We start from the raw sequence: 27,884 nt of genomic DNA on the forward strand, positions 1-27,884 counted from the left end.
AACATTAATACCACAAAAGTCCACCCACTGTAGTGAAGGTTCTGAGCCCCGCATCAGGCTTCCCAACCTGGGGTGCCGGCAATGGGAGGAGGAATTCCTACAAAATCAGACTTTGAAGGCTAGCGGGATTTGATTGCAGGACTTCGATAGGACTGGGGGAAACAGAGACTCCACTCTTGGAGGGCACACACAAAGTAGTGTGTGCATCGGGACCCAGGGCTAGGAGCAGTGACCCCATAGGTGACTGAACCAGACCTACCTGCTGGTGTTGGAGGGTCTCCTGCAGAGGTGCCATTAGCCCCACCAAAGAGCTGAGTAAGCTCTAGTGCTGGGTCGCCTCAGGCCAGACAACCAACAGGGAGGGAACCCAGCCCCACCCATCAGCAGACAAGCAGATTAAAGTTTTACTGAGCTCTGCCCACCAGAGTAACACCCAACTCTACCCACCACCAGTCCCTCCAATCAGGAAGCTTGCACAAGCCTCTTAGATAGCCTCATCCACCAGAGGGCAGACAGCAGAAGAAGAACCACAATTCTGCAGCCTGTGTAATGAAAACCACATTCACAGAAAGACATACAAAATGAAAAGGCAGAGGACTACGCTCCAGAAGAAGGAACAACATAAAACCCCAGAAAAACAACTAAATGAAGTTGAGACAGGCAACCTTCCAGAAAAAGAATTCAGAATGATGATAACGAAGATGATCCAGGACCTCGGAAAAAGAATGGAGGCAAAGATCGAGAAGATGCAAGAAATGTTTAACAAACACCTAGAAGAATTAAAGAACAAACAAACAGAGATGAACAATACAATAACTGAAATGAAAAATACACTAGAAGGAATCAATAGCAGAATAACTGAGGCAGAAGAATGGATAAGTGACCTGGAAGACAGAATGGTGGAATTCACTGCCACGGAACAGAATAAAGAAAAAAGAATGAAAAGAAATGAAGACAGCCTAAGAGACCTCTGGGACAACATTAAACACAACAACATTCATATCACAGGGGTCCCAAAAGGAGAAGAGAGAGAGAGAGGACCCCAGAAAATATTTGAAGAGATTATAGTCGAAAAATTCCCTAACATGGGGAAGGAAATAGCCACCCAAGTCCAGGAAGTGCAGAGAGTCCCAGGCAGGATAAACCCAAGGAGAAACACCCCCAAGACACATAGTAATCAAATTGACAAAAATTCAAGACAAAGAAAAATTATTGAAAGCAACAAGGGAAAAATGACAAGTAACATACAAGGGAACTCTCATTAGGTTAGCAGCTGATTTCTCAGCAGAAACGCTACAAGCCAGAAGGGAGTGGCATGATATATTTAAAGTGATGAAAGGAAAGAACCTACAACCAAGATTACTCTACCCAGCAAGGATCTCATTCAGATTCGAAGGAGAAATCAAAAGCTTTACAGACAAGCAAAAGCTAAGAGAATTCAGCACCACAAAACCAGCTCTACAACAAATGCTAAAGGAACTTCTCTAAGTGGGAAACACAACAAAAGAAAAGGATCTACAAAAACAAACCCATAACAATTAAGAAAATGGTAATAGGAACATACATAGCGATAATTACCTTAAACGTGAATGGATTAAATGCTCCAACCAAAAGACACAGGCTCGCTGAATGGACAAAAACAAGACCCATATGTACACTGCCTACAAGAGACCCCATTCAGACCTAGGGACACATACAGACTGAAAGTGAGGGGATGGAAAAAGATATTCCATGCAAACAGAAATCAAAAGAAAGCTGGAGCAGCAATACTCATATCAGATAAAATAGACTTTAAAATAAAGAATGTTACAAGAGACAAGGACACTACATAACCATCAAGGGATCAATCCAAAAAGACATAACAATTATAAATATATATGCACCCAACATAGGAGCACCTCAATACATAAGGCAACTGCTAACAGCTATAAAAGAGGAAATCAACAGTAACACAATAATACTGGGGGACTTTAACACCTCACACCAATGGACAGATCATCCAAACAGATAATTAATAAGGAAACACAACCTTTAAATGACACAATAGACCAGGTATGTTTAATTGATATTTATAGGACATTCCATCCAAAAACAGCAGATTACACCTTCTTCTCAAGTGCACACAGAACATTCTCCAGGATAGATCACATCTTGAGTCACAAATCAAGCCTCGGTAAATTTAAGAAAACTGAAATCATATCAAGCATCTTTTCCGACCACAACACTATGAGATTAGAAATCAATTACAAAGAAAAAAACGTAAAAAACACAAACACATGAAGCTAAACAATACATTATTAAATAACCAAGAGTCACCTGAAGAAATCAAAGGGAAATCAAAACATACCTAGAGACAAATGACAATAAAATCATGACGATCCAAAACCTATGGGATGCAGCAAAAGCAGTTCTAAGAGGGAAGTTTATAGCAATACAATCCTACCTCAAGAAACAAGAAAAATCTCAATTAAACAATCTAAACTTACACCGAAAGGAAGTAGAGAAAGAAGAACAAAACAAAACCCAAAGTCAGTAGAAGGAAAGAAATCATAAAGTTCAGAGCAGAAATAAATGAAATAGAAATGAAGAAAACAATAACAAAGATCAATAAAACTAAAAGCTGGTTCTTTGAAAAGATAAACAAAATTGATAAACCTTTAGCCAGACTCATCAAGAAAAAGAGGGAGAGGACTCAAATCAATAAAATTAGAAGTGAAAAAGGAGAAGTTACAACGGACACTGCAGAAATACAAAACATCCTAAGAGACTACTACAAGCAACTCTGCCAATAAAATGGACAACCTGGAAGAAATGGACAAATTCTTAGAAAGGTACAACCTTCCAAGACTGAACCAGGAAGAAATAGAAAATATGAACAGACCAATCACAAGTGATGAAACTGAAACTGTGATTAAAAATCTTCCAACAAACAAAAGTCCAGGACCAGATGGCTTCACAGGTGAATTCTATCAAACATTTACAGAAGAGCTAATACCCGTCCTTCTCAAACTCTTCCAAAAAATTGCAGAGGAAGGAACACTCCCAAACTCATTCTACGAGGCCACCATCACCCTGATACCAAAACCAGACAGAGATACTACAAAAAGAGAAAATTACAGACCAATTATCACAGATGAATATAGATGCAAAAATCCTCAACAAAATACTAGCAAACAGAATCCAACAACACATTAAAAGGATCATACACCATGATCAAGTGGGATTTATCCCAGGGATGCAAGGATTCTTCAATATATGCAAATCAATCAATGTGATACACCATATTAACAAATTGAAGAAGAAAAACCATACGATCATCTCAATAGATGCAGAAAAAGCTTTTGACAAAATTCAACATCCATTTATGATAAAAACTCTCCAGAAAGTGGGCATAGAGGGAAACTACCTCAACATAATAAAGGCAATATATGACACACCCACAGCAAACATCATTCTCAATGGTGAAAAACTGAAAGCATTTCCTCTAAGATCAGGAACAAGACAAGGATGTCCACTCTCACCACTATTATTCAACATAGTTTTGGAAGTCCTAGCCACGGCAATCAGGGAAGAAAAAGAAATAAAAGGAATACAAATTGGAAAAGAAGTAAAACTGTCACTGTTTGCAGATGACATGATACTATACATAGAGAATCCTAAAGATGCCACCAGAAAACTACTAGAGCTAATCAATGAATCTGGTAAAGTTGTAGGATACAAAATTAATGCACAGAAATCTCTTAAATTCCTATACACTAACAACAAAAGATCAGATAGAGAAATTAAGGAAACAATCCCATTCACCACTGCAACAAAAAGAATAAAATACCTAGGAATAAACCTACCTAAGGTGGTAAAAGACCTGTACTCAGAAAACTATAAGGCACTGGTGAAAGAAATCAAAGAAGGCACAAATAGATGGAGAGATATACCATGTTCTTGGATTGGAAGAATCAATATTGTGAAAATGACTATACCACCCAAAGCAATCTACAGATTCAATGCAATCCCTATCAAATTACCAATGGCATTTTTTACAGAGCTAGAACAAACAACCCAATCCAAAAATGGGCAGAAGACCTAAATAGACATTTCTCCAAAGAAGACATATAGATGGCCAAGAAGCATGTGAAAAGCTGCTCAACATCACTAGTTATTAGATAAATGCAAATCAAAACTACAATGAGGTATCACCTCATACCGGTTAGAATGGGCATCATCAGAAAATCTACAAAACAACAAATGCTGGAGAGGGTGTGGAGAAAAGGGAAACCTCTTGCACTGCTGGTGGGAATGTAAATTGATACAGCCACTATGGAGAACAGTATGGAGTTTCCTTAAAAAACTAAAAATAAAAAAATAATAATAATAAAAAATAAAAATAAAAAAAACTAAAAATAGAATTACCATATGACCCAGCAATCCCACTACTGGGCGTATACCCAGAGAAAACCATAATTCAAAAAGATACATGCACCCCATTGTTCACTGCAGCACTATTTACAATAACCAGGTCATGGAAGCAACCTAAATGCCCATCGACAGACGAATGGATAAAGAAGATGTGGCACATATGTTAAAATGGAATATTACTCAGCCATAAAAAGGAATGAAATTGATGGATCTAGAGACTGTCATACAGAGTGAAGTAAGTCAGAAAGAGAAAAACAAATATCGTATATTAACATATATGTGGAATCTAGAAAAATGGTACAGATGAACCGGTTTGCAAGGCAGAAATAGAGACACATATGTAGAGAACAAACGTATGGACACCAAGGGGGGAAGGTGGTGGTGGTGGTGGCAGTGGGATGAATTGGGAGATTGGGATTGACATATATATACTGATGTGTATAAAACAGATAACTAATAAGAACATGCTGTATAAAAATAAAATAAAATTCAAAAATTCAAAAAAAAACAGACACAATGTTTAGTTATAGTGAAGAGAACAGAACTAACCAGGAAAAGATGTTACAGCAAAAAGACTGGACAAGATTATTCTAAATCAAACACTCACAGCATTTACTAAATTGCTGCCACCCTTCTAACATCAATTCTCTCAGCCTAGCAATTCCTATAAGGTACAAAACTTTCAAATATCTGTGTGTGTATACAAAGATGAGAAGGAAACAATGAAATGAAAACACCTGAGGAAAAGATGATTATGAATAAATTACTGTAATTTCCTTTATTATCCTTAAAGTTGATTTAATAGTTTAAAAATATTGCTTAACAGAACAAGGGTGGTAACATTTGTTAGATCCTAACTAAACATGATTCATTCTGGAATGCTTCTGATGACACAAGCTTACATAAATAATCTACTGGTAAGTTTGTTCAAAATTCACAATGGAGAGAGTTTTTCACACATACAACCCGAAACTATAGCTTCAATCTATGCAGACTGTTTTACTTTTTTAATTATAGAACTAATAAATTAATATAACTAATAATACTAAAATTAAATCAGTGTTGTTGTTCACTTGTTACTAAACACAAAGCAAAAAATCTGTGCCAACACAGATCCTAAAAGAGGTATTTTTGCCATTCTTTCCCTTGCAAGCTTGGCACTTGGCTTTGGTCAAAGCTGATGTAAATAGCGACAGAATTCAGCAATATATTCTCAGAAAAATAGGCCAAGAGAAGCAAAAGAACACAGGTGTTACACACTCGAGCAGTAATCATCTGCTCCCAGGGCACCTCGGAGACTTCAGCATCCTCAGCCAGAGCACCTGCTCCTCAAGCTAAGGAGTGCCTTCGAGGTACCACCACAGTACAGAAAGGTTTATTCTTGGCAAACATCTGACCCTTGTTTTTCCAGCTCTAAACTTCAAGGGTTCAAATGAAGGACAGGGTAATAGAAAAAATAAATAAATCCTCTGGAAACTTCGCCGTAATCAACTCTCTACCGTGTACCAGTTCATCCACGTGTCCCTTCCCCTCTCTACTCCAATTGAGCACTGTGACTGAGGAACTGTGAAAGGGCAAGGAGACATTTACCTGTTGAGCATCTAACTGGTACCAAGCCATGGAAACATCTGACAAATACTCTCTCCTTTAATCCTCACAATAAGCCTATGTTTATATACTTTTAGTCTTCCCTTTTGACATATTAAGAAACTCTCATTGAGGTAAATGGATCAGCAAAACATCTGAACAAAAATGAAATCCAATTATCCAAAGGTTTTAAAAATACAGGTTATTAATTAGCCTAAGCTTGTACTTTTGTTTTGTTTTGTTGGGGGAATGGGGGCTGTCTATGTGCCCTTTCACATTTATATTTTTCACAAATATAAAGGTCATATCAAAATACCTTTGTTCATGGGAGTCCAGTATACTATTCACTCTACTTTTGTATGTGTTTGAAATTTTCTATAATAAAATAAAATAATTAAGGGAAAAAATTATCTTTAACATAAAGCCAACCCAAAAAGTAGCTCTTACCTAAAGCTAATTTCCCATAGTGCCAAATGAAATTCAAATAAATCCAAATCTTCTAATTCACACATATCTTAAGATTTCTGAATACTTAAAAGCAGAATGAAAAAGCCAGGCATGCCAAGTCAACAATGAAACAGAAAAATCAAGCCAATACCAAAACCAAACATTTCACGTCCTCCCACTCACATTCACACACACATACACAAAATGAAGGATTCCAGTTGTCCCTTCCAGACAAAGCAATTGATGGGTGCCAGCCTAGCACGAGTCAGCTCAAAAATAATCTCAGCAACAGAGGCAAGGTTATGTCCACCTTCCATCCAACAGCGTAGAGCACAAGAGACTAGCTGTTTATGAATAACAGACTTACTTTCCATACCATCCATATGGTCTTCCAATTCCAGAATTTGTTTCTTCCTCATTGCTCTTTGGAAGAAGTAAAATATACAACAATTTCTCATTTCCTAGGCAAAGACTACCTCTCAAATTAAAGACTGACAAGCATATTCAAGACATAAAAGTATAGCTTTTATCATAAATTTGAAAACACCAAAACCATTAACCTAAATATCTGTCTAATTAAAAATTAGAAACAATGTTCCTAGCAATATATAAGAATTATTGTACCTACTTCTTCCTAAATCAGGACTGAGTGTTTTCCTGTTTATTAATTTTTATTTTATTTTTATTTATTTATTTTTTTGGCCACCCCATACGGCTTGTAGGATCTTAGTTCCCCAACCAGGTATTGAACCTGGGCCCACAGCAGTGAAAGTCCCGAGTTCTAACCACTGAACTGCCAGGGAATTCCTTGTTTATCAATTTTTTCATCTAGATTTCAAGTTGAGGAACAAGACTAACCATTAATACATTCATTTGTGATCTGCAATTTCAAAGCATTATCATACACATACTATGTAAGATACAAAAAGCACTTAAAAGGGTTAAAATCCATGTTGAATCTTAAATGGGTAAAACTTTAAAACTCCTACTTGTCATCTGTCCACCAAACCAGGCCCCCACAAAAACAAACATCTGACTGGATTGGACATAATTAATCTGAGACTGAGCTAGGAATCATAATTTCAATTACAATTAATATTTTTACAAATCCATTGTGTTTTTATTTGATCCTTTTTAGTTCTTCACCTTGAAGTCCTAGCAGTTAGCACAGCAACCTTCAACATACCCAAATGAGCAGGGAATTGGCTAGTTGTACTTTTCAGGACCTCAGATCTGTCCACCTCCACCTTACTTCCCTGATTTAACAAATAAATATTCATTGAGCACCTACAGTGTGCCAGACCAGCGTTCCAGGCAGGGATACAACAATGAACAAGAAATGAGGCCCTTGGGGCTTCCCTGGTGGCGCAGTGGTTGAGTCCGCCTGCTGATGCAGGGGACACGGGTTCGTGTCCCGGTCCGGGAAGATCCCACATGCCATGGAGCGGCTGGGCCCATGAGCCATGGCCACTGAGCCTGCGCGTCCGGAGCCTGTGCTCCGCAACGGGAGAGGCCACAGCAGTGAGAGGCCCGCAAAAAAAAAAGAAATGAGGCCCATGCATTTGCCACTGATTTAGAAGTCTGAGGATGGGCAGGGATATTTGAGTTAGCTAGTGAAAAGCTTAAGGATAGAGCCTAGTCTATGCTGGAAACCAGGTGGGGAGGCCCATGTGTCTGGAGGGAGAGAAGTGGCATAAATGAAGCTGGAGAGGGAGGTAAAGGTCAGATCATAAAAATTCTTATAAACTACAATAAGTAATCTGAACTTTATCCTAAAAGCAATGAAAGCCACTGAAGAGTAGAAGACAGACTGATCCTGTCTGACAAATGCTCTCTGAGCACCTGCTCAGTGCCAGACCTCTATTCTAAGACAGATACTCTTCCAGGTAGAAGGGAAGAGGCCTCAGCATCTAAATGCATCCTTCCGCCACTGGTCCAGAGAGCATCTATGTTACTAAGAAACTTCAGGTCACTGTTCACCACCATTGCCATGACTCTGTTCAGGAGATAAACAGCAAAAACATTCATGTAAATATGAATACCACCAAGAACATGTACAGCCAATGGGCCCAGTGGGGTAAAAAATTAAACTAAATGACTCTTCAAGAATTTCTTTAAAATTTTTTTGCTGTCTTAAATGTCTACAATTAAAATACATTCACTGTTATTCCTGGCAATTAAGGCACGTTAACATCAACTGAACTGACCCTCAATTAAACACATCTTCTGGGGATATAAAATCACTCAAAATTCTGAAAATTTTTTACTAAAATGAAGCCATGCTCCCTTGCTGAAGACTTAAAAAATAACAGAGGTATGGTGTCCACATCATCCATCACTGTACCCCCAAACCTAGCACACTCTAAGGGTTTAACACATAAAGATTAAGTTAGCTCTAAGAAAACAGCCAAAACAGGCAAATGCAAAGCAAGTCTGTAAATCTTTTCTTTTATCACAGGCCCCAAAGCACAAACATTTTCTAAGTACCCACCTGTCTTTAATCACTACCATTATCACTCACATTTAGATAAATACATTTGAAATTCAGCTGATACCAGGGAAAAAAAAATCAAAGTGCCAAATTTTACCATGTCACAGATGCAGAAGTCCAGCAGGTTTTTACACGTTAGACTTTTCTGTTTCCTCGTTCTTTAACGTTCTCTTCACTTTCTGATAATGTTATAAAGGGAAAATGTTATAAAATAATTTTAAAAAATGTTATAAGGGGAAAAAACAAATCCTGTGTTCACATCACACACCTCCTAGTCAGCCAGGCACCATCTTAGCAAGCTGTTTCTCATCACTACCTGCCATCCTGTGCCTGTGGTGGCCTGGGGAGGTATGGGGAAACAGAGTGCTCTGTTTCAAACAATCAGAAGGAAAAAAATCATACTTAACACCAAACTCAAAGTCATGCATCCGGGTCTACATTCTAAGTATCACCACTTATTAAACAGCAAAACATAAAAGGTGCTGGTTAATGGAGATTTGAGGCTAACAAAATGCCAAGTGATATATACTTTTCCCTATCTTCAAAATCATCGTATACTTTAATTTCTGTATGGAAAAAAAAAATAAGTCCAGTGTTTCATGGACTATATTCATCAATCTATAATATTTTCTAAATTTCTCTTCTATATCATATGTTTAATCAGTAAACTGTATTGTCCCCAACAAAAATTTGGTGTGCCAACTTCTGGCCCTGTCTTACATGGACTTTCAGAGAACTGCAATTAGAAACAGAAAACATTTAAATTTAAGTTACATTTCAGTCCTACTGAACAAAATAATCAACAAAGACATCAATAAGATTTGGACTCTTCAAACACTTGAAATATTTAATGGAATCTGCAGAGCATGTCAAGTTTGGCAAAGACAGTAACCATTTTAAAGACCAAGAATCAGGGCTCCACCGGTGGCTCAGTGGTTAAGAATCCGCCTGCCAACGCAGGGGACACGGGTTCAAGCCCTGGTCCAGGAAGATCCCACATGCCGCGGAGCAACTAAGCCCGTGCGCCACAATTACTGAGCCTGCGCTCTAGAGCTCGTGAGCCACAACTCCTGAGCTCACAAGCCACAACTACTGAAGCCCTGCGAGCCACAACGAAGAGTAGCCCCCACTCCCCGCAACTAGAGAAAGCTGGTGCACAGGAACGAAAACCCAATGCAGCCAAAAATAAATTAATTAATTTTTAAAAAAAGAAATCAAGAAACCAGCATCAAACTTAAACAAGTGAGAGAAAGATAAACCAAAAAACCTTGCCTCCTGCTTCTCAGAAATCAGCTCAATAATAGCTTGTGTAAGATATGCCTATCAGTAACTTAGGGAAAACTTTCACGGGCAGAAAAAGTAAACGACTACAATGTAGGGAGCAAAAGTTCAGTCAAAAACTTACCAAGTAGTATATTTTTTAAAGTACAAACAAAAGGGGCTTCCCTGGTGGCACAGTGGTTGGAGTCCGCCTGCCGATGCAGGGGACACGGGTTGGTGCCCTGGTCCGGGAAGATCCCACATGCCGTGGAGCGGCTGGGCCCGTGAGCCATGGCCACTGAGCCTGCGCGTCCGGAGCCTGTGCTCCGCAACGGGAGAGGCCACAACAGTGAGAGGCCCGCGTACGGCAAAAAAAAAAAAAAAAAAAGTACAAACAAAAGAAAAATATAAATAAATTGAACCTCGTTAAAGTCAAAAGCTTTTGCGCATCAAAGGACCCTACCAAGAGAGTGAAAAGACAACCCATAGGATGGGAGAAAATACTTGCAAATCATATATATCTGGTAGTGGTTTAATATTCAAAAAATATAAAGATCTCTTAACAACGGACAATCCAATTTAAAAAGGGCAAAGGAACCTGAATAGACAGTTCTCTAAACAGGATACACAAATAGCCAATAAACATATGAAAATATGCTCAACCTCATTAGTCATTAAGGAAATGCAAACCAAAACCACAATGAGCTACCATTTCACACCTACGAGGATGCCTACACTTTAAAAAAAACACACACACTCAGAAAATAAGTGTTGGCTGCAAGGATGTGGAATATATTGCTGGTGAGAATGTAAAATGGTGCAGCCACTGTGGAAAGTCTGGCAATTCCTCAAAAAATTAAACAGAATTACCATATGACCTAGCAATTCCACTCCCAGGTAAATACCCAAAGAATTGAAAGCAGGGACTCAAACAGATACTTGTATGCCAACATTCATAGCAGCACTATTTACAACAGCCAAAAGGTAGAAGCAACTCAAGTGTTCATCAACAGATGAGAAAAAGTGTGGTATATACAAGATAGGATATTATTCATCCATAAAAAGAATACAGTTCTGACACATGCTATGACATGAATGAACCCTGGAAACATTTTGCTAAGTGAAATAGAGCAGACACAAAAGGACAAACATTGTATGATTACACTTATATGAGGTACCTAGAGCAGTCAAACTTACAGGATGGAAAGTAGATTAGCAGTTGGGGGCGGGTGATGGATGGGGAGTTACTGCTTAATGGGAAGAGACTTTCTGTTTGGGGCAATAGAAATTTTTGGAAATAGCTGTAATGGTTGCAAAACATTGTGAATGTAATTAATGCCACTGAGTTGCACATTTAAATTACCAAAATACATGGCAAAGTCCATGCTATAAATATTTTACCACAAAGAAATAGGGGGAAAAAAGACAAAGTAGTTTTGGGCAAAATGAATTCAAAATCACTTCAAAATCAGGATTAACAGAAGAAGCAATCCTTCCCCCAGATTAAATGCAATCCAACAACAAAGAGGCTAGCTTGACCAGGTAATAGTTTCTTCATTCATTTCAATAAATATTTAAGTGCATATAACGTGCTAGGCAAAAGGACATTACAACCCAGAGAACTCCCCTATCATTACTCTATAGATTATGATGATGTGGATAAAATGAGTTTTTCTTTAAAAGTTAAACGATTAAATGGTTTTATTTAAAATATAAAGATTCATAATAAGTACATCAAGAAAGTCAGTCTACTATCATCTCTGATCCATCTGATTTAACTTCCCTAAGTTGGCAATGTTTTCATTTTTCTGCAATGGAAGAAAGAATTTTTTTTTTAACTACACAAACATGACCCCAACACAGCATTTAGGAAAATACTATTTTCTAGCCTTCAAAAGCCAATGGTCTACCAATCTGAAAACACATACATTATAATCATGAGTATAATTTAGGCTTAGTGCCTAAAAGCACAACTCCTCAAAATGGGGTAACTAGTTCTATGAGTAAAAAAAATACTCCTGCTTTTCCATTTTTCCAAGCATACAGTTGTTCAACACATGAGAATTAAGCAAAAAGTTTAAATGACTATTAATCACACTTTTAGATGGTGAAAAAAGTTCCCTCTTTACTGGTATTTAAATGTTTTACAGCTCTTTAATAAAAATAATAAACAGCTGTGCTCACTAGCACACCTCTAATTTAAGTTTTAAAACACAACACTGAGTTTTCCTACAATCTACACTTCCCTGTACGTGTCACTCCACAACATTTTTCATAATCATAATTATGCCACTAATAAGCCTCAGAGAACTGTTCATAATTGATGATGGTAACTAAGGTACTTCAGAAACAATGCCCAGCTTCCCTTCTAGTCATTGCAAAGTACCTGGCTATCTTTGTAACCTGGGAAGGAGGCGGAACAATACTTATAGTCTAATAATTACTCAAACTAACAAAAGGGGTGGGGGGAGGGAATCTAAGAAGAGACAGCACTTTAAATTATTCAATGTGATTCCCAGGCTTGGGAAAACCCTGGATTCATGGGATCACTAGAGGAGGTATGAATGCTCTTCTATATAAGCCACAATATTAAAAAGAATTACTGTACCGTGAGAAAACCATAATTCAAAAAGAGTCATGTACCACAATGTTCATTGCAGCTCTATTTACAATAGCCAGGACATGGAAGCAACCGAAGTGTCCATCGACAGATGAACGGATAAAGAAGATGTGGCACATATATACAATGGAATATTACTCAGCCATAAAAAGAAGTGAAATTGAGTTATTTATAGTGAGGTGGATGGACCTTAGAGACTGTCATACAGAGTGAAGTAAGTCAGAAAGAGAAAAATAAATACCGTACACTAACACATATATATGGAATCTAAAAAAAAAAAAAAGGTTCTGAAGAACCTAGGGGCAGGACAGTAATAAAGATGCAGACGTAGAGAATGGACTTGAGGACACGGGGAGGGGGAAGGGTAAGCTGCAATGAAGTGAGATAGTGGCATGGACATACATATACTACCAAATGTAAAACAGCTAGTGAGAAGCAGCCGCATAGCACAGCGAGATGAGGGAGATCAGTTCGGTGCTTTGTGACCACCTAGATGGGTGGGTTAGGGAGGGTGGGAGGGAGAGGCAAGAGGGAGGAGATATGGGGATATGTGTATATGTACAGCTTTTTCACTTTGTTATAAACCAGAAACTAACACACCATTGTAAAGCAATTATATTCCAATAAAGATGTTAAAAAAAAGAAAAAGAATTACTGGGTCAAAATGTAATATTCATTTCTCATTTAACATCCAATTACCTAGAGGAATGAAGATGGGGCAGGAGCTAATGGGTCCAGGGCTCTATTTCATGCTTAAAAGCAAAAGTGTGAGGCTAGAGGTAAAGACTGATTTAGCAGGTTAAAACTTAAAAGGATTACCCAGGGGACAAAAAGCAGAGAAAAAAAGAGGAAAAAAAAAGTCTCAACATCCCAAAGATATTTCCATAAAATTCTTTTAGTATTTTTCCTTTGACCAAGACAACACACATTTTTTTGTTGTTTCTTTGACACAATGATTTCAAAGATAGACTTCAAGGCAGACATTCTACGTCTGTCTCATTTTTAGGGCAAATGTCCTCAAACAATAGCATTGCACAGTCTGAATTTCTCCATTCACCCTACAGAGTGAAACTGTTAAGTCTGATGGTTATACACCGACACTTCACAGAATCCATGGCTCAGTATTGCACTAAAGGTGGGAAACTAAGTGAATGGGAGATGTGAATTTTTTTTAATGGGGTGTCTTTACTTGACAGAACTCATTATTCCTTCTTCTCCTTCAAGGTTCAACTCACACTTGCTCAGAATCATGGAACTTCAGATCTGAGAGGGACCCTAGAATCTGTACTTTAGTCCATTGCTTTATTTTACAGATGAGAAAACTGAAGTAAAGGTTTCCATCTAGTTATTGGTAAAGCTGGACTGGAGCTCAATCCTCCTCTCAGTTTAGTACTAGCATTAGGCCAAGAGGACATCTCCTATGGTTATAAATAATAATTATTAACATATGGAGCTTTGTGTCAAGCTCTGTGCTAAGCCCTCTTAAAGGCATATTCTACTCAATTCTCACAACGACCCTGAGAAAGATGGTATCCTCCATGGGGCAGATAAGAAAATTGAAAATAGTGTGCCCACTCAGTCAGAGTTGATTCAAACCCAGATCTGGCTGATTTCTAAGTTAATGTTCACTCCTATCCTACAGCCCTTACCATGGCCTATAGGGTCCTACAAGGCCTGACCCCTACCATCTTTCTAAGCTCGTTTCCTACCATTTCTCACTTATAAAAATCCAGTCAACCTTCCCTCAAGTGCATTTCTGCCTCAAGACCTTCACGTATGCTTGACACGCCCATCACCATCCCAATCCCCAGACCTGTGACCTGTTCTACCCCTTCAAGTCAAATATCACCTCATTAATGAAGCCTTCCCTAACCACCCTATCTAAAACAGACCCTCAGGGACTACCCTGGTGGCGCAGTGGTTGAGAATCCACCTGTAAATGCAGGGGACACGGGTTTGAGCCCTGGTCTGGGAAGGTCCCACATGCCGTGGAACAACTAAGCCCGTGAGGGCCCCAACTACTGAGCCTGCACACCACAACTACTGAAGCCCATGTGCTCTAGGGCCTGCGTGCTGCAACTACTGAGCCCATGCACCACAACTACTGAAGCCCGCGCGCCTAGAGCCCATGCTCCACAACAAGAGAAGCCACCGCAATGAGAAGCCCGCGCACCACTACTAAGAGTAGCCCCCACTCGCCAGAACTAGAGAAAGCCAGTGCGCGGCCACAAAGACCCAACACAGCCAAAAATAAATAAATAAATAAATAAATAAATAGACCCTCAGTCACTCCTACCACTGTCTGAAATTATATTGTATATTGGCTGTCTCCCCATCAGAATTAAAACACCACAAAGGGCAAAAACGTCCCACTAGAATGAAATCACCAGGATGGCAGAAACATTCTGCCTTACTCATTTCTAGATTGCCTGATACCCAAAAGAGTATCTGACAAGAGGAGGCACTCCAAAAAAACTACCTATTGAATAAAGGAATGAGTGCCTGTGTCTGAATCTCTCACCTCATTAAGGATCAGTATCATACAAGTCAGCAATTGATTACATACTATTTTCTATTTTCTCTAGTTATTTCTTATGATTAATCTTGTATTTTCAACCATATAGTATATGCTGCAGAGGTATTTTATCTTATTTATTTATTTATTTATTTATTTATTTATTTTTACAGCTATTTCGTAATTCTCAACTTTGGGCAAGTTAATGACTCAACCTGGGCTTATACAATCATCTGTAAAATGAAAGCAGCAGTCAAAAGTCTAGAATCCAAATATCTCCCATAGCTGGTAACATGATAGGAAGACACTCAAATACTGGATTATTATTGACCCACAGATCTTAAATTCCTTTAATTTTCTCACAGCTTTCTACAAAAATACACACAGTGTGCAAAGGAAGGCATACTCTTATTCAGCTAGTATTAGAAACTAAAGAATAACTGTCCTTTCACTAATAGTATACACAGGCCTGCCTCTTCTCACGATAACTCCTTTAACTTCTTCTAAGCCAACACCCAATCTGTTTGCTTCTGATTAACCTTTATCTTGACCAATGTTAACCACTAGTTTTCTCTAGTTCTTTGACAGGCCTTTGCAGCATCACATTGCCTACTTCTTGCTTACTAAAGTTCTGTTTGCTTATATAGTTGGATGTGTACAACGTATCTTCCATGATCTAAAACGCTGCAAAATTAGGGAAGCAAGTAAGTCAGTAGCACTTTGGCTTCTACGTCTTTTTCCTCTCTTAAAGAGCTCTAAAGAGTCATGGCAACACAAGAAGACCCTCCTTCCTGGCGATGTTATACGATGTTATACGCTGCTCTCACTGGCCTGTCAAGCTCTGGGGGGAAATGTCAGGGTTGGGGGCAGAATTATCTACTGGCTAGAGTAGCGATGCCTTGGAACAGCAACTGATACTGGCCAAACGGCTGCTTCCAAAGACTGTCCAAGACTAGCACATTTTCACTGTTAAGAGACTTCAATTCCAAACCCAAGACTTTGTTTCCGACATAGCAAACTGCGGCAGAAAGGACATAAAACATCACCAAAATCCTGGTCAAAAGTGGTGCTGTTTAGTTTTATAACTTCAATCTGTTCTCCAAATATGGTTTCCTTCTAAGAAGACTGACACGATGCAATACTCAAAGGAAACATCTGAGTGAGTGAGTGAGTCCGTACAGGCACACGTGGGGAGAAGGGGGTCCTTAAACAGGGTAAGGCTTTTTAATTTTCTAAAATAAAATAACCCACATTCACAATATGACATATTTCACTCCAGAAAAGCTCAGAAACTAAGTGCACTGAAGCATTTAGAGGACACTTTCATGTGAGGAACAACAACAAAAAGGCTGTTTTCATACTACACTTAACAAGGGGGGAGATGGGACTTCCCTGGTGGCACAGTGGTTAAGAATCTGCCTGCCAAATGCAGGGGACACGGGTTTGAGGCCTGGTCTGGGAAGAGCCCACATGCGGCGGAGCAACTAAGCCCATGAGCCACAACTACCACAACTACCGAGCCTGCGCGCCTAGAGCCCATGCTCCGCAACAAGAGAAGCCACTGCAATGAGAAGCCCGCGCACCACAACGAACAGTAGCCCCCACTCGCCGCAACTAGAGAAAGACCGCGCGCAGCAACAAAGACCAAACACAGCCAAAAATATATATATATATATATATATACACACATATATATATTTAAAACAAGGGGGGAATCTGAAATTTTCCTGGGGTTATTAGAGAAAGTTGCATTCAGTTATTTAAAACATGTATCTTATCTAAAATCTTAGGTCCAAAATTTGCATAGGATGTGAATGAATTATCAACTTTCTATACATAAATACTTCTGACTATGCTAACACATATATATGGAATTTAAGAAAAAAAATGTCATGAAGAACCTAGGAGTAAGACAGGAATAAAGACACAGACCTACTAGAGAATGGACTTGAGGATATGGGGAGGGGGAAGGCTAAGCTGTGACAAAGCAAGAGAGTGGCATGGACATATATACACTACCAAATGTAAAATAGATAGTTAGGGCTTCCCTGGTGGCACAGTGGTTGAGAGTCCGCCTGCCGATGCAGGGGACGCAGATTCGTGCCCCGGTCTGGGAAGATCCCACATGCCGTGGAGCGGCTGGGCCCGTGAGCCATGGCCACTGAGCCTGCGCGTCCAGAGCCTGTGCTCCGCAACAGGAGAGGCCACAACAGTGAGAGGCTCGCGTACCGCAAAAAAAAAAAAAAAAAAAAAAGATAGCTAGTGGGAAGCAGCCGCATAGCACAGGGAGATCAACTCAGTGCTTTGTGACCACCTAGAGGGGTGGGATAGGGAGGGTGGGAGGGAGGGAGACACAAGAGGGAAGAGATATGGGAACATATGTATATGTATAACTGATTCACTTTGTTATAAAGCAAAAACTAACACACCATTGTAAAGCAATTATACTCCAATAAAGATAAAAAAAAAAAAACTTCTTACTAAAAGTTTGGCTAAGATGCAGTTCTAGTGTTTCAAACAGCTTTGTTTTCTGGCCAAGTATAAGATCAGAGAATCAAGTGATTTGCTCAAGGTCATTTGGTCAAATCAGGTGGGATTAGAATTACTGATTCCTGTCTTCCAAAAGCCAGCCATGAATCAAACTTTTCTTGGAACTAAGCAGGACAAAAGGGAAAAATCATTCCCCATTTCCTTTCCTCAATAATCAAGACAAAAGAAAAATTAATTTAAATAGTGGAACTTTAATAAAATTTCATCAGTATATAGACTACTGCCTCTAACCATGCACAGGCATCTCTCTTAAAATCAGTAACTAAACAATTTGCAAAGGTCAGTAACCTCTATACAACCTTGCCATGTGACAGCACCATAAAGTTAATAAGATTTTTAAAATCAGCCCTTCAAATGTATGTCCATCTGTAAATAGTTCACTTCTCTTATCTTCTAAAAGACCTGGTCAGACTGGAACATGGAGGTACTCCAAGCTCTTAGGTTTTTTTTTTTTTTTTTAAGTTAAAGGATCATAAATAAGTTCAAAGTTCTCTTCGGAACCCTGAAAGGAATAGGGATATTTCAACAGTGCAGGTAAAACAAGTGATGAAATAAACGATAATCACTCAGGCTGTGGAGGGCAGGGTGCTACAGAGAAGAGGCACGTATGCATTTATTTGTTTGTGTGTGTGTGTGTGTGTGTGTGTGTGTGTGTGTGTGTGTGTGTGTGGTACGCGGGCCTCTCACTGTTGTGGCCTCTCCCGTTGCGGAGCACAGGCTCCGGACGCGCAGGCTCAGAGGCCATGGCTCACGGGCCCAGCCGCTCCGCGGCATGTGAGATCTTCCCGGACCGGGGCACGAACCCGTGTCCCCTGCATCGGCAGGTGGACTCTCAACCACTGCGCCACCAGGGAAGCCCACGTATGCATTTTTATAACCATATTCCCTTCCTCTTCCTTTTTCAAATCCACCACCTCCCTCACACTTTCTGCCCCATCCTTTTCATTTCTACTTTTAAACTGCTGATATAAAACACTACTTTTGATTTAATAACAAAAACATAATGGCCAATGCAGTCATATTTTTAAATTACTTAACTGGATTGGCAGGGGTTTATTTAAGTAGCTAAGTGCACTTTGTATTTGTTACAAACACATTATAGTCAGATTTAGTAATATTCCTCACATCCAATTTTCTAAGCCAAATGGTACCACTACCTCCATTTCAGATGACCCTCAAGTCCAGGAAAATTTCCCTTTGCTGTTAGACTATGGGACACTAACATTAAGAGCTAGCATTAGATCTCAAAAATACCAACAATAGTTAGGTTGAAATTGTAGCTGGGCTATATTACACATGAGCAACTTTAAAACATTTAAAACTAACATGGTTTTTCTCATATCTCAAATTCAAGTCTACATAATTCCAAATATAGCTGTAACACACTCTCAGGTTGATGATTTCTCTTTAGCCGTAGAGCACAGCGTGGCCACAGGGTATACAAAGTAAATCAAAAGCAGGACTGGAAAAATATTAAACCTGGAAGGAAATACAAGTCTGACACTTCCCATTATGCCAGAAAACAGGATTGTCATTATTTGGAAATGTATTAGATTGAGCTATATATCAAACTGCCAATATACAACTGGTTTTGACCTGCAAAAAATGGAAATTTCATGTGGTTCAACCCAGTATTATTTTCTAAGCTCATTTTAACAATTGTCTCAAATAAGGTCTTCATAATCCAAGGCATATAAAACCTTCTATTTCTCTAGACTGCCTTAACTTTTTGAAAAAATTTGCCACCCTCTGTCCAAAGCTGATTATTTAAAAAATTAAGCTCCTAAACAGGAAAGCCAAGATAAATAAAATCACCAAACTGCTCAATGTATCCTTCTAAAACCACTTCACATCCTTCCCACCACTCCCCTTTCCAACTAACAGAAGTGAATCTTAAGTAGATCTGCCCTTTAGAAGACCCACATTTAAGAAGAAATTAGTGAATATTTAAGTGCTTTGCATCTTTCTCAGTTATCAGTGATGTAGGAATCTAAGTGTGGTAGAAGCCCATTGCTTTATTATTTTTTTTAATTTACTTATTTATTTATTTTTGGCTGCGTTGGGTCTTCGTTGCTGCGCGCGGGCTTTCTCTAGTTGCAGGAGTGGGGGCTACTCTTCGTTGCGGTGCGGGGCTTCTCATTGCGGTGGCTTCTCTTGTTGCAGAGCACAGGCTCTAGGTGCGCAGGCTTCAGTAGTTGTGGCTCGCGGGCTCTAGAGCACAGGCTCAGTAGTTGTGGCACACAGGCTTAGCTGCTCCGCAGCATGTGGGATCTTCCCAGACCAGGGATCAAACCCATGTCCCCTGCATTGGCAGGCGGATTCTTAACCACTGCACCACCAGGGAAGCCCCAAGCCCACTGCCTTTCACTGGGGTTCCACTGACCTAAAAATCTACTGCTGAAGAGTTTTAATTAAGTTGTTACGTTCCATCTCTGTTCTAGAATCTGGCTTCTAATCTTTCTAATCAAGAGGGTGTTTACTATCCCAGTGGGATATATTTTTCCATTTCGACATAGCTTATTTATGCACCCACACCAGAAAAAACCCATCACTTTCACAAAAGGGGATATGGCTTCAAGACTGCCTCTAGGTTCAAATCCATCATTTCACACCCATTTTTATTAGCCTAATATCCAATATGTTAATGAACTCTTTTCTCAATTAATTCCACTAATTACTCACCTGTTCTTATTCTGCCCAGACTCCTATCCCCTCATCTGATCCATCAGGCCACATACAACACCTTCCCAGAGGGATGCTTTTCCTAAGACATTTCATAAAATGTTACGGCAGTAGGATATTACCTGTTCTATCTTTGTAGTACAAACTAGATCTAGTTTGTACTACAAATCATCAATATTTACCATCAAATGAAATATGCTCTTTAAAAAAAACAATCAGGAGAGGACTTCCCTGGTGGTGCAGTAGTTAAGAATCCGCCTGCCAATGTAGAGGACATGGGTTCAAGCCCTGGTCTGGGAAGATGCCACATGCCGCGGAGCAACTAAGCCTGTGTGCCACAACTACTGAGCCTGCTCTCTGGAGCCCACGAGACACAACTACTGAGCCTGCATGCCACAACTACTGAAGCCCACACGCCAAGAGCCCGTGCTCTGCAGCAAGAGAAGACACCGCAGTGAGAAGCCCGCTCGCCGCAACTAGAGAAAGCCCGAGCGCAGCAACGAAGACCCAACACATCCAAAAATAAATAAATAAAATAAATAAATTTATTTTAAAAAAAAATCAGGAGACAATCTCCGGCTCTATCTGGAAATTTCTCTATTCAGCTAGTTCAGTGTTGACAGGTCAACAGAGAATGGCACTAATCATTACTACAATCCTAAAGGGTATTTCCCTAGAGTTAAACCATCAACCCTTTCCTAACATCCAAATGATCCAGACTTTTTACAGCAAAATTTACTCTCCTTGCCCCACCCCCAACAGCATTTTCTGATCATTTTTCACCTTAAACTGAGGTTTTCTCTAGGGCCTCATGGTGATGCCAAGTCAGGCAAATACATACCTTAAACCTTCCATCTACTCCCTCCCTTCTTTCTTGAAAGCTACATATAATAGCTTTTTTTTTTTTGAAAACTCTCTAAGCATCAGGTACAATGATAAGTGCTTTAAAAGGGAACTTATCTACTTCCATCCTTAAAACCCTATAAGGTTAGGATGAGTACCCCCATTTTACAGAGAAGAAAAGGTGAGGCTTAGTAACTTGCTCAAGGTCATAAAGGGCAGCGATTAGAATCCAAATCTGACCTCCATGTCCTCTGACCTTAACCCTCATGCTGTTATTTCCTTCTAATGTTTCTTCACATCCTAAATGTCTGCTCTATGCTCTTAGACAGCCTATGCTTGGTCAGGGTTCAGTTTCTCCAGGGCTGTCTTTCCTTTAAAGGACATGCCTTTGAGAAGAATGAGTCCCCATTCCACCTTTTCTCCATGCTCCTTCCCACCTGCACCATTTCCCCAAGGCCCTTGTCATATCTCCTCCTCTAGGACCAATTTAAATGTACACACCCCCGGCCCCATAGGATACTACTGAAGGGCCACCTTCTACCCTCAAGGCTAGGAGAGGGCAGAAGTTAAAGAAAGGGGAGAAAGGAAGAGCCCAGACAGCACCCCTTCCCCAAGTCTTCAATCAGAAAGAAACTGTGCCTGAGGACCAGAGGGGGGTGGTGAGGATTCGGGGAAGGATAGGAGATAAGGGAGAGGAGATGACAGGGAGTGCTCTTGGGGGTAGGCGGGGCAGGGGGAGGGGATGGAGAGGAGGCGTGGCACACTCAGGGGTTCGTAGACTGAATGGAGGGGGTGGACCTCCCTGGGGGGTGGGGGATGCCACCCTGCTAGGAAAGGGATCTGGCCACTTGGAAGAGGAGAATGTGTGTGTTGGGGAGGAGGACCTGAAGGTGGATGTAACAAGGGAAAGTCGAGGGAAGAAAGGGTAGGAGGGAGAGCAGGAAACGGTGGAGTCACCAGGGAGAAGAGAGGGGAAGGATGGATGGGAACCAGGAAGGTGGGACTCCTGGAGACCCCAGCACAGGGGCTCCGCGAGGAGGGGAGGGCGGGCCGCGGAGGTTCGGGGGCCGAGGAATGCCCGGAACCGGGGCTGGAGGAGACCCCGGAGGAGGGAGAGCGCCAGTTCTCGAGCCGAGGAGCGTTAAGTGGGGGTTCTAGGGAGGCCAGGGCAAGAAAGGGGGCGTCCCAGCACGCGCGCGCGCTCGCGCGTGTGTGTGTGTGTGTGTGTGTGTGTGTGTGTGTGTGTGTGTGTGTGAAGGCATGGTCGGGTTCCCGCGGGGAAGGGGTTAAAGGAGGGCAGGGGGTGGGCGGGAGGCTGGCGGGGGGAGGGGGGTTCTGGAGCCCGTCGGGGTGCAGGGTACTGGAATGTCCTGGAGTCCTCCGAGGGCCAGGCGTGGGGTCTCCCGAGGGTCGGGCCGAGTCCCCGTAGTCTTCTGAGGGCCAGGCTCGGGGTCGCCTCCCAGCCGGGTGTCTTCTGAAAGCCAGGGTCCCCTCAGGGCGGGGCGGGGGTTCCCGGGGTCCCCTTGAGGCCAGAGAGGCACCCCCAGGGTCCCAGGCCCCCTTCCTACCTATGCCGGGCGCCACATAGACGAAGTAGAGCAGCGAGGACGAGAGCGAGAAGAAGAAGAGCGCGGCGAGCAGCGAGCGGCGCGGCAGCCGCAGCAGCCCCCGGCGGACGCGCATGCTGCAGCCAGGCGGCCGCTCGAGGGCCGGGCCGGGCCTGCTCCCGCCGCTCTCCGTGCGCCGCCTCCTTGGCCGCCGCCGCCGCCGCCGCCTGGGCCTCCGCCACCTCCCGGGCCTCGCCGGCCGCCGCTCGCCGCCGCCTCGCCGCTCCCAGCCGCCGGCCGCCGCTGGCCGGGCCACATGAAGCGGGCGGGGGCCTGAGCGGCCCGGTAGAGAGCGCAGCGGCGGGGGCGGGGCGGGGCGGGGTGGGCCGCGGGGGCGGGGAGGGGGCGGGGCTAGCGCCGCCGGGCACCGTCGCAAAAGACCCGCGCGCGCGCGCGCTCACAGAGCGATCCCCTGTTTGGCCCCCGCGGCGGCGCAGTGGCCCGCAGGGAAAGTCGCCAAATGGCGACAGCCCCTCTACCGGCGCGGCCACCGCCCTGGCTTTTGGGGAACGTCGCTCAAGTGCCCGTCGGTCCGCTCTTGGACGCCCCCAACCTGGGAGCCAAGGGGCCGTATGCAATGTCTGACTCGGCTGGCCACCCACTGCGACAGAAGAGCAGGGATTGTAGGCATGAGGGCTCGGTATACACCTCCATTCATTCATTCATTCATTCATTCAGTTCACCATTTATTGAAAGCCAGACATATGCCAGACACCGTTCTTGGCGCTGGGGATGCTACATAGAACAAAACAGACAAAATCTCTGTCTTCTTGAACATAACATTCAAATGGGAGGAGAAAAAGAAACGAATCAGTTCATAATGTCAGGTACTGATAAGTGATATGAATACAATAAAACAGGAGAATATGTTTGAGGCGGACTAATGTGGTCAGGGAAGGCCTCACTGAGGGGTGACATAAAACAGTGAACATCAGATGCAAAGGTCCTGAGGTTAAAAAGCCTGATCTGACCCCAGCTTAACTCAAGGCCAGCATGGATACAATCCAGTGGGGCAGGGAGAGCGACAGGGATGAGGTTGTAGCTCTGGGCAGGTTCCATATCCCAAAGATTCCTAAGGAGCTTAATGATAACAGTTATCAATATGAAGACTTGCCCTTGAGAGACACTGGGCTTTACCTACCTCATTAAATTACCCCAACAGGCCTGAGATGTGTGCTCTTATTATTCTTATTGTACAGCTGAGGAGACTGAGGCTCCTAGATGGAGAAGTAATCCACCCAAGCCTTGCAATAAGGGCTTAAATAAAAAACGACCTGTCTCCCAAGGCACCCTTGACCACTAGGCTGTAAGTGCCTCAGCATTCCATCTGAACCCTAATTTCCATCCTGCAGACAAATCGGTACCCTGCTCCGTAGGATAGTGTGCGGCCATATCCAAAACAATGGTTTAAGATCAGCCCCAGGCCAGAAGACCTCTGATGGCAGTAGGCAGTAACTAGAGACTCAGGTGAGGGCCAATAGAACCTGCCTCGGCCTCAACTCAAGAAGTTGCCAGCTGAACTGGGGAGGCAAGTGTCCCCTTGGAATGCCATAGCAGTCAGGAGAAGAAAGGACTTTGCAGGGATTCTGTGAGAACCAGCAATAATCCTGCTTTGTATTCCTGAAGTGATTTATCTTTTTATGGTGTTTCTTTGACTCTTTATATTCGGGCTCTAGAGCCAGACTGTCCTGGTTCCTTGTTCCTGTTCATTGTTCCCTGTTCCTGTCTCTTCCATTCTTAGCTGAGTGACCTTAAGCAAGTTACTTAACCTCTCGGCCTCTCAGTAAAATGACATGTATTATTAGTAATGACTGCATCGGGTTGTTGTGAGAATTTGAGTAATACATGCACACAGGCTCTCAGCTGACCAACACCCCTGGGAAACGGAATGGGAGAGAAGAGGCTTAAACAACAAAAAAGAAAAGCAAATAATTTTGACTCAGGCAGATGTGAGTTCAAATCTTAGCTTGGTCTCAACTGGCTGTGTGACCTTGAGCAAGTCACTTCACCCTCTGAGCTTCTATTCATTACCTGTGAAATGGGCCCAGTGTTGCCTACCCCATAGGGATGTGACGCAGAGTAAGTGAGATAGCAGAGATGAGGCCTTAGACCAGAAATCTCAAACTAGCTGGAATAATCTGACCTGCCACTACTTTTGTTTGGACCATACAATGGCTCCCGCCTCCTGCCCAGCTCTGTCTTTAACAAATATTTTCAAACATACAGAAAAGTTCAAAGACTAGTACAAGGAGTACCTGTACACTCTCCACTTGGATTGATATTTTTCCAGCTTTTTAAATTTTTTATACAATTTTTAAATGTTACTTTCCATTTACAGTTATTACAAAATATAGGCTATATTCCCTATGTCATACAATACATCCTTGAGCCTATCTTACATCTAATAGGTTGTACCTCTCACTTCTTCATCCCTATATTGCCCCTCCCCCTATTTTTTCAGATTTATCTATCTATATTCATATGTACAGTTTTTTTCTGAATTATTTAAATTAGTTGCTGCCTTATTGGTACTTCATGCTTCAATACTTCCACAGAAATCCTAAGAAAAAGTACATTCTCCTACATAACCACAATAACATTATCACACCTAAGAAAATGAACAATCATACCACAATGACCTGTAATATCCAGTCCATTCCCAAATTTACCCTTTGCTTTAAAAAATGTCTTTTATAGCTTTTTTTTTAACAGTATCAAATCAGGGTTTACACATTGCATTTGAAATTATTTCCATAGTATTTGTTTATCTACCATAGTCCCTCTACCTTTTTTTTCATCATCCCTCCCCCAATATGTTATTTAAAACACTTTTAAACCCATTGGGAAGTTGAAAGAATGGTACCATAAACACCCATACACCACCATTCAATGTTTTGTTTAATTGAAACAAAACAATTGGTGCTGGGTCAGTTGGACTTCCATATGGGAAAAAAAAAAAGACACCACTCCTACCTCACACTATCCATGAAATCAGTTTAAGATGGATTGTAAATCTAAATACGAACGATAAAACAAAAGAACAAAAGTTTTTAGATGAAAACATAGAAGAATATCTTCCTGTCCTTGGGGTAGGCAAAGATTCATCAAACACCAGCCAAAAAGGAAAATTTTGATAAGTTGGGCTACATTAAAATAAGAATTTCTCTTCATCCAAAGACACCTTTAAGGGGAAGCATAGGCCGCACAGTAGAAGAACTAGAAATATGTGGCTGATAAAGAATTCATATCCAGAATATTGTTTAAAAACACACGCAGGTTTATAAAGACCAACAAACCAATAAGGAAAAAAAAGGAAAGGCTTGAACACACATTTCATAGAAGAAGATATGCAAGTGGCCAATAAGCACACATAAAGTTGCTTGCGTTCATTTGTCCTCTGAAAAATGCAAATTAAAACCACACCTCAATACCATCTGTGGGCTGCTGATTCAGAGGATAACAGGGAGTGCCTAGAGCCGAGCCTGGAGGAAGTCCACCTTGAATGGCAGAGCCAAAAATTATGCCTCTGCCAAGGAAACAGAGGGCTCTGGAAGCTGAGGGAAGAGATGCCTCTGCCTTTGTGCATGAGACCAACGTCACTTTTCATCCCTGACATTATATTATACATGTATGTGTTTATTTATTCCTTTTCTGTCTCCTGTATCGAACATAAGCTCCATGCAGTCAGGGATTCTGTTTCATTCTCTGCTGAATCCTTGCATCTAGCAGTGTGCCTGGCATACAGCAGGTGCTCAGTAATTATTGAAGGAATGCTGAATGAATAGCAGATGTGCATTGAGCACATCTGGGCATGGCAAATGCAGAGGTGACCGAGAGGAGGTGCCTGCAGCCCACTGGCAGGACTGACAGGAAAGTGAGGTAACTGTGGTACAGTGCGATGAGGGCAAGACTCATATGATCAGCAGTCTGGGGAAGTGTTCTGTGAGATTCTAGATGGCCTTTGAAAGGGAGGTGAGACATGCTTGCTCGAGGGGCAGTGAGAGGAGGCCAGCCTGCCTGGAGCAGCTGGTGACTCCAAGGAAAAGGAAAAGGGATGGGGTGAGATCAGAGGGGCCTTAACCCTATAGCTCAGTAGGGGCCCCAGAGTCAGAAAGATCTGATGACCAACCAGTCCTGCCTCTTCCTCACTCTCGCTCTGTGACCTTGGCAAGTCATTTCACCTCTCTGAGCCTCCATTTCCACATCTGTAAAATGTGGATCATAGTTTTTCCTCCTGGGGTTGCTGTGAGGACTAGAGATAGTACGTATAAAGTGCCTGGCATGTAGCAGGCGCTCAATCAATGGGAGCTGTCCTATTCTTACACTTTCTCCTGTGGGCCATAGGGAGCCCTTGAAGGCTTTAGAGGAGAGGAGTGGCCTAAAGAAAGGTGTGTGTGGGGGGGGTGGTCCCTTGAGAAATTCCAAGAGAGCATGAATTGGGCCTCACATGCTTGTCAACACTCAATTACAGACTAGCCCAAGTAAAACACGTGAAGAAAAGGATCCAGAGCCTGAAGTAAGTCAGAAATAACACTATGCCCTCCCCAACCCCTCAAACTCTCCTGTTCCAGGCACCTGCCCCGAGGAAGCCATTGCACAATCCATAAATGCCAATCACCAGTATTGTGATAATATTACAAAGCAGTGACTATCTGAATTCAAACTCCCAGAGGCAATGAGTAGATAAATGTCGTTGACATTTCATAACTGCTTTCCAGGCCCCAGGAGACTTGGCATTGATTACTTCTGGTGCCAGAAACTCCTGTTGACTGAGTATTGACTGTGACGTTCACCCTGGTAAACTCCAGCCAGGCAGTCCTTTCAGAGGAAACTGAGGCTCAGAGCAGAAGCTTTAAGAGCCGGTGTGTC

The 27,884-nt window shown here is 41.8% G+C and overlaps 1 protein-coding gene across 1 annotated transcript in view; it reads right to left on the minus strand.

Annotated features, from left to right (window-relative positions):
* The window catches only part of B4GALT5 (beta-1,4-galactosyltransferase 5), an 80,296-nt gene extending 57,145 nt beyond the window's left edge, over window positions 1-23,151 (minus strand). Inside the window, exon 1 of the mRNA XM_030839043.2 lies at window positions 22,977-23,151. Within this exon, the coding sequence (XP_030694903.1) occupies window positions 22,977-23,091 (115 nt within the window). The 5' untranslated portion in view covers window positions 23,092-23,151. The remainder of the gene's footprint in view (window positions 1-22,976) is intronic.
* Between the last annotated feature and the right edge of the window lie 4,733 nt (window positions 23,152-27,884).

Source organism: Globicephala melas, chromosome 15 (genome assembly GCF_963455315.2).
Source record: "Globicephala melas chromosome 15, mGloMel1.2, whole genome shotgun sequence".
NCBI lineage: Eukaryota > Metazoa > Chordata > Mammalia > Artiodactyla > Delphinidae > Globicephala > Globicephala melas.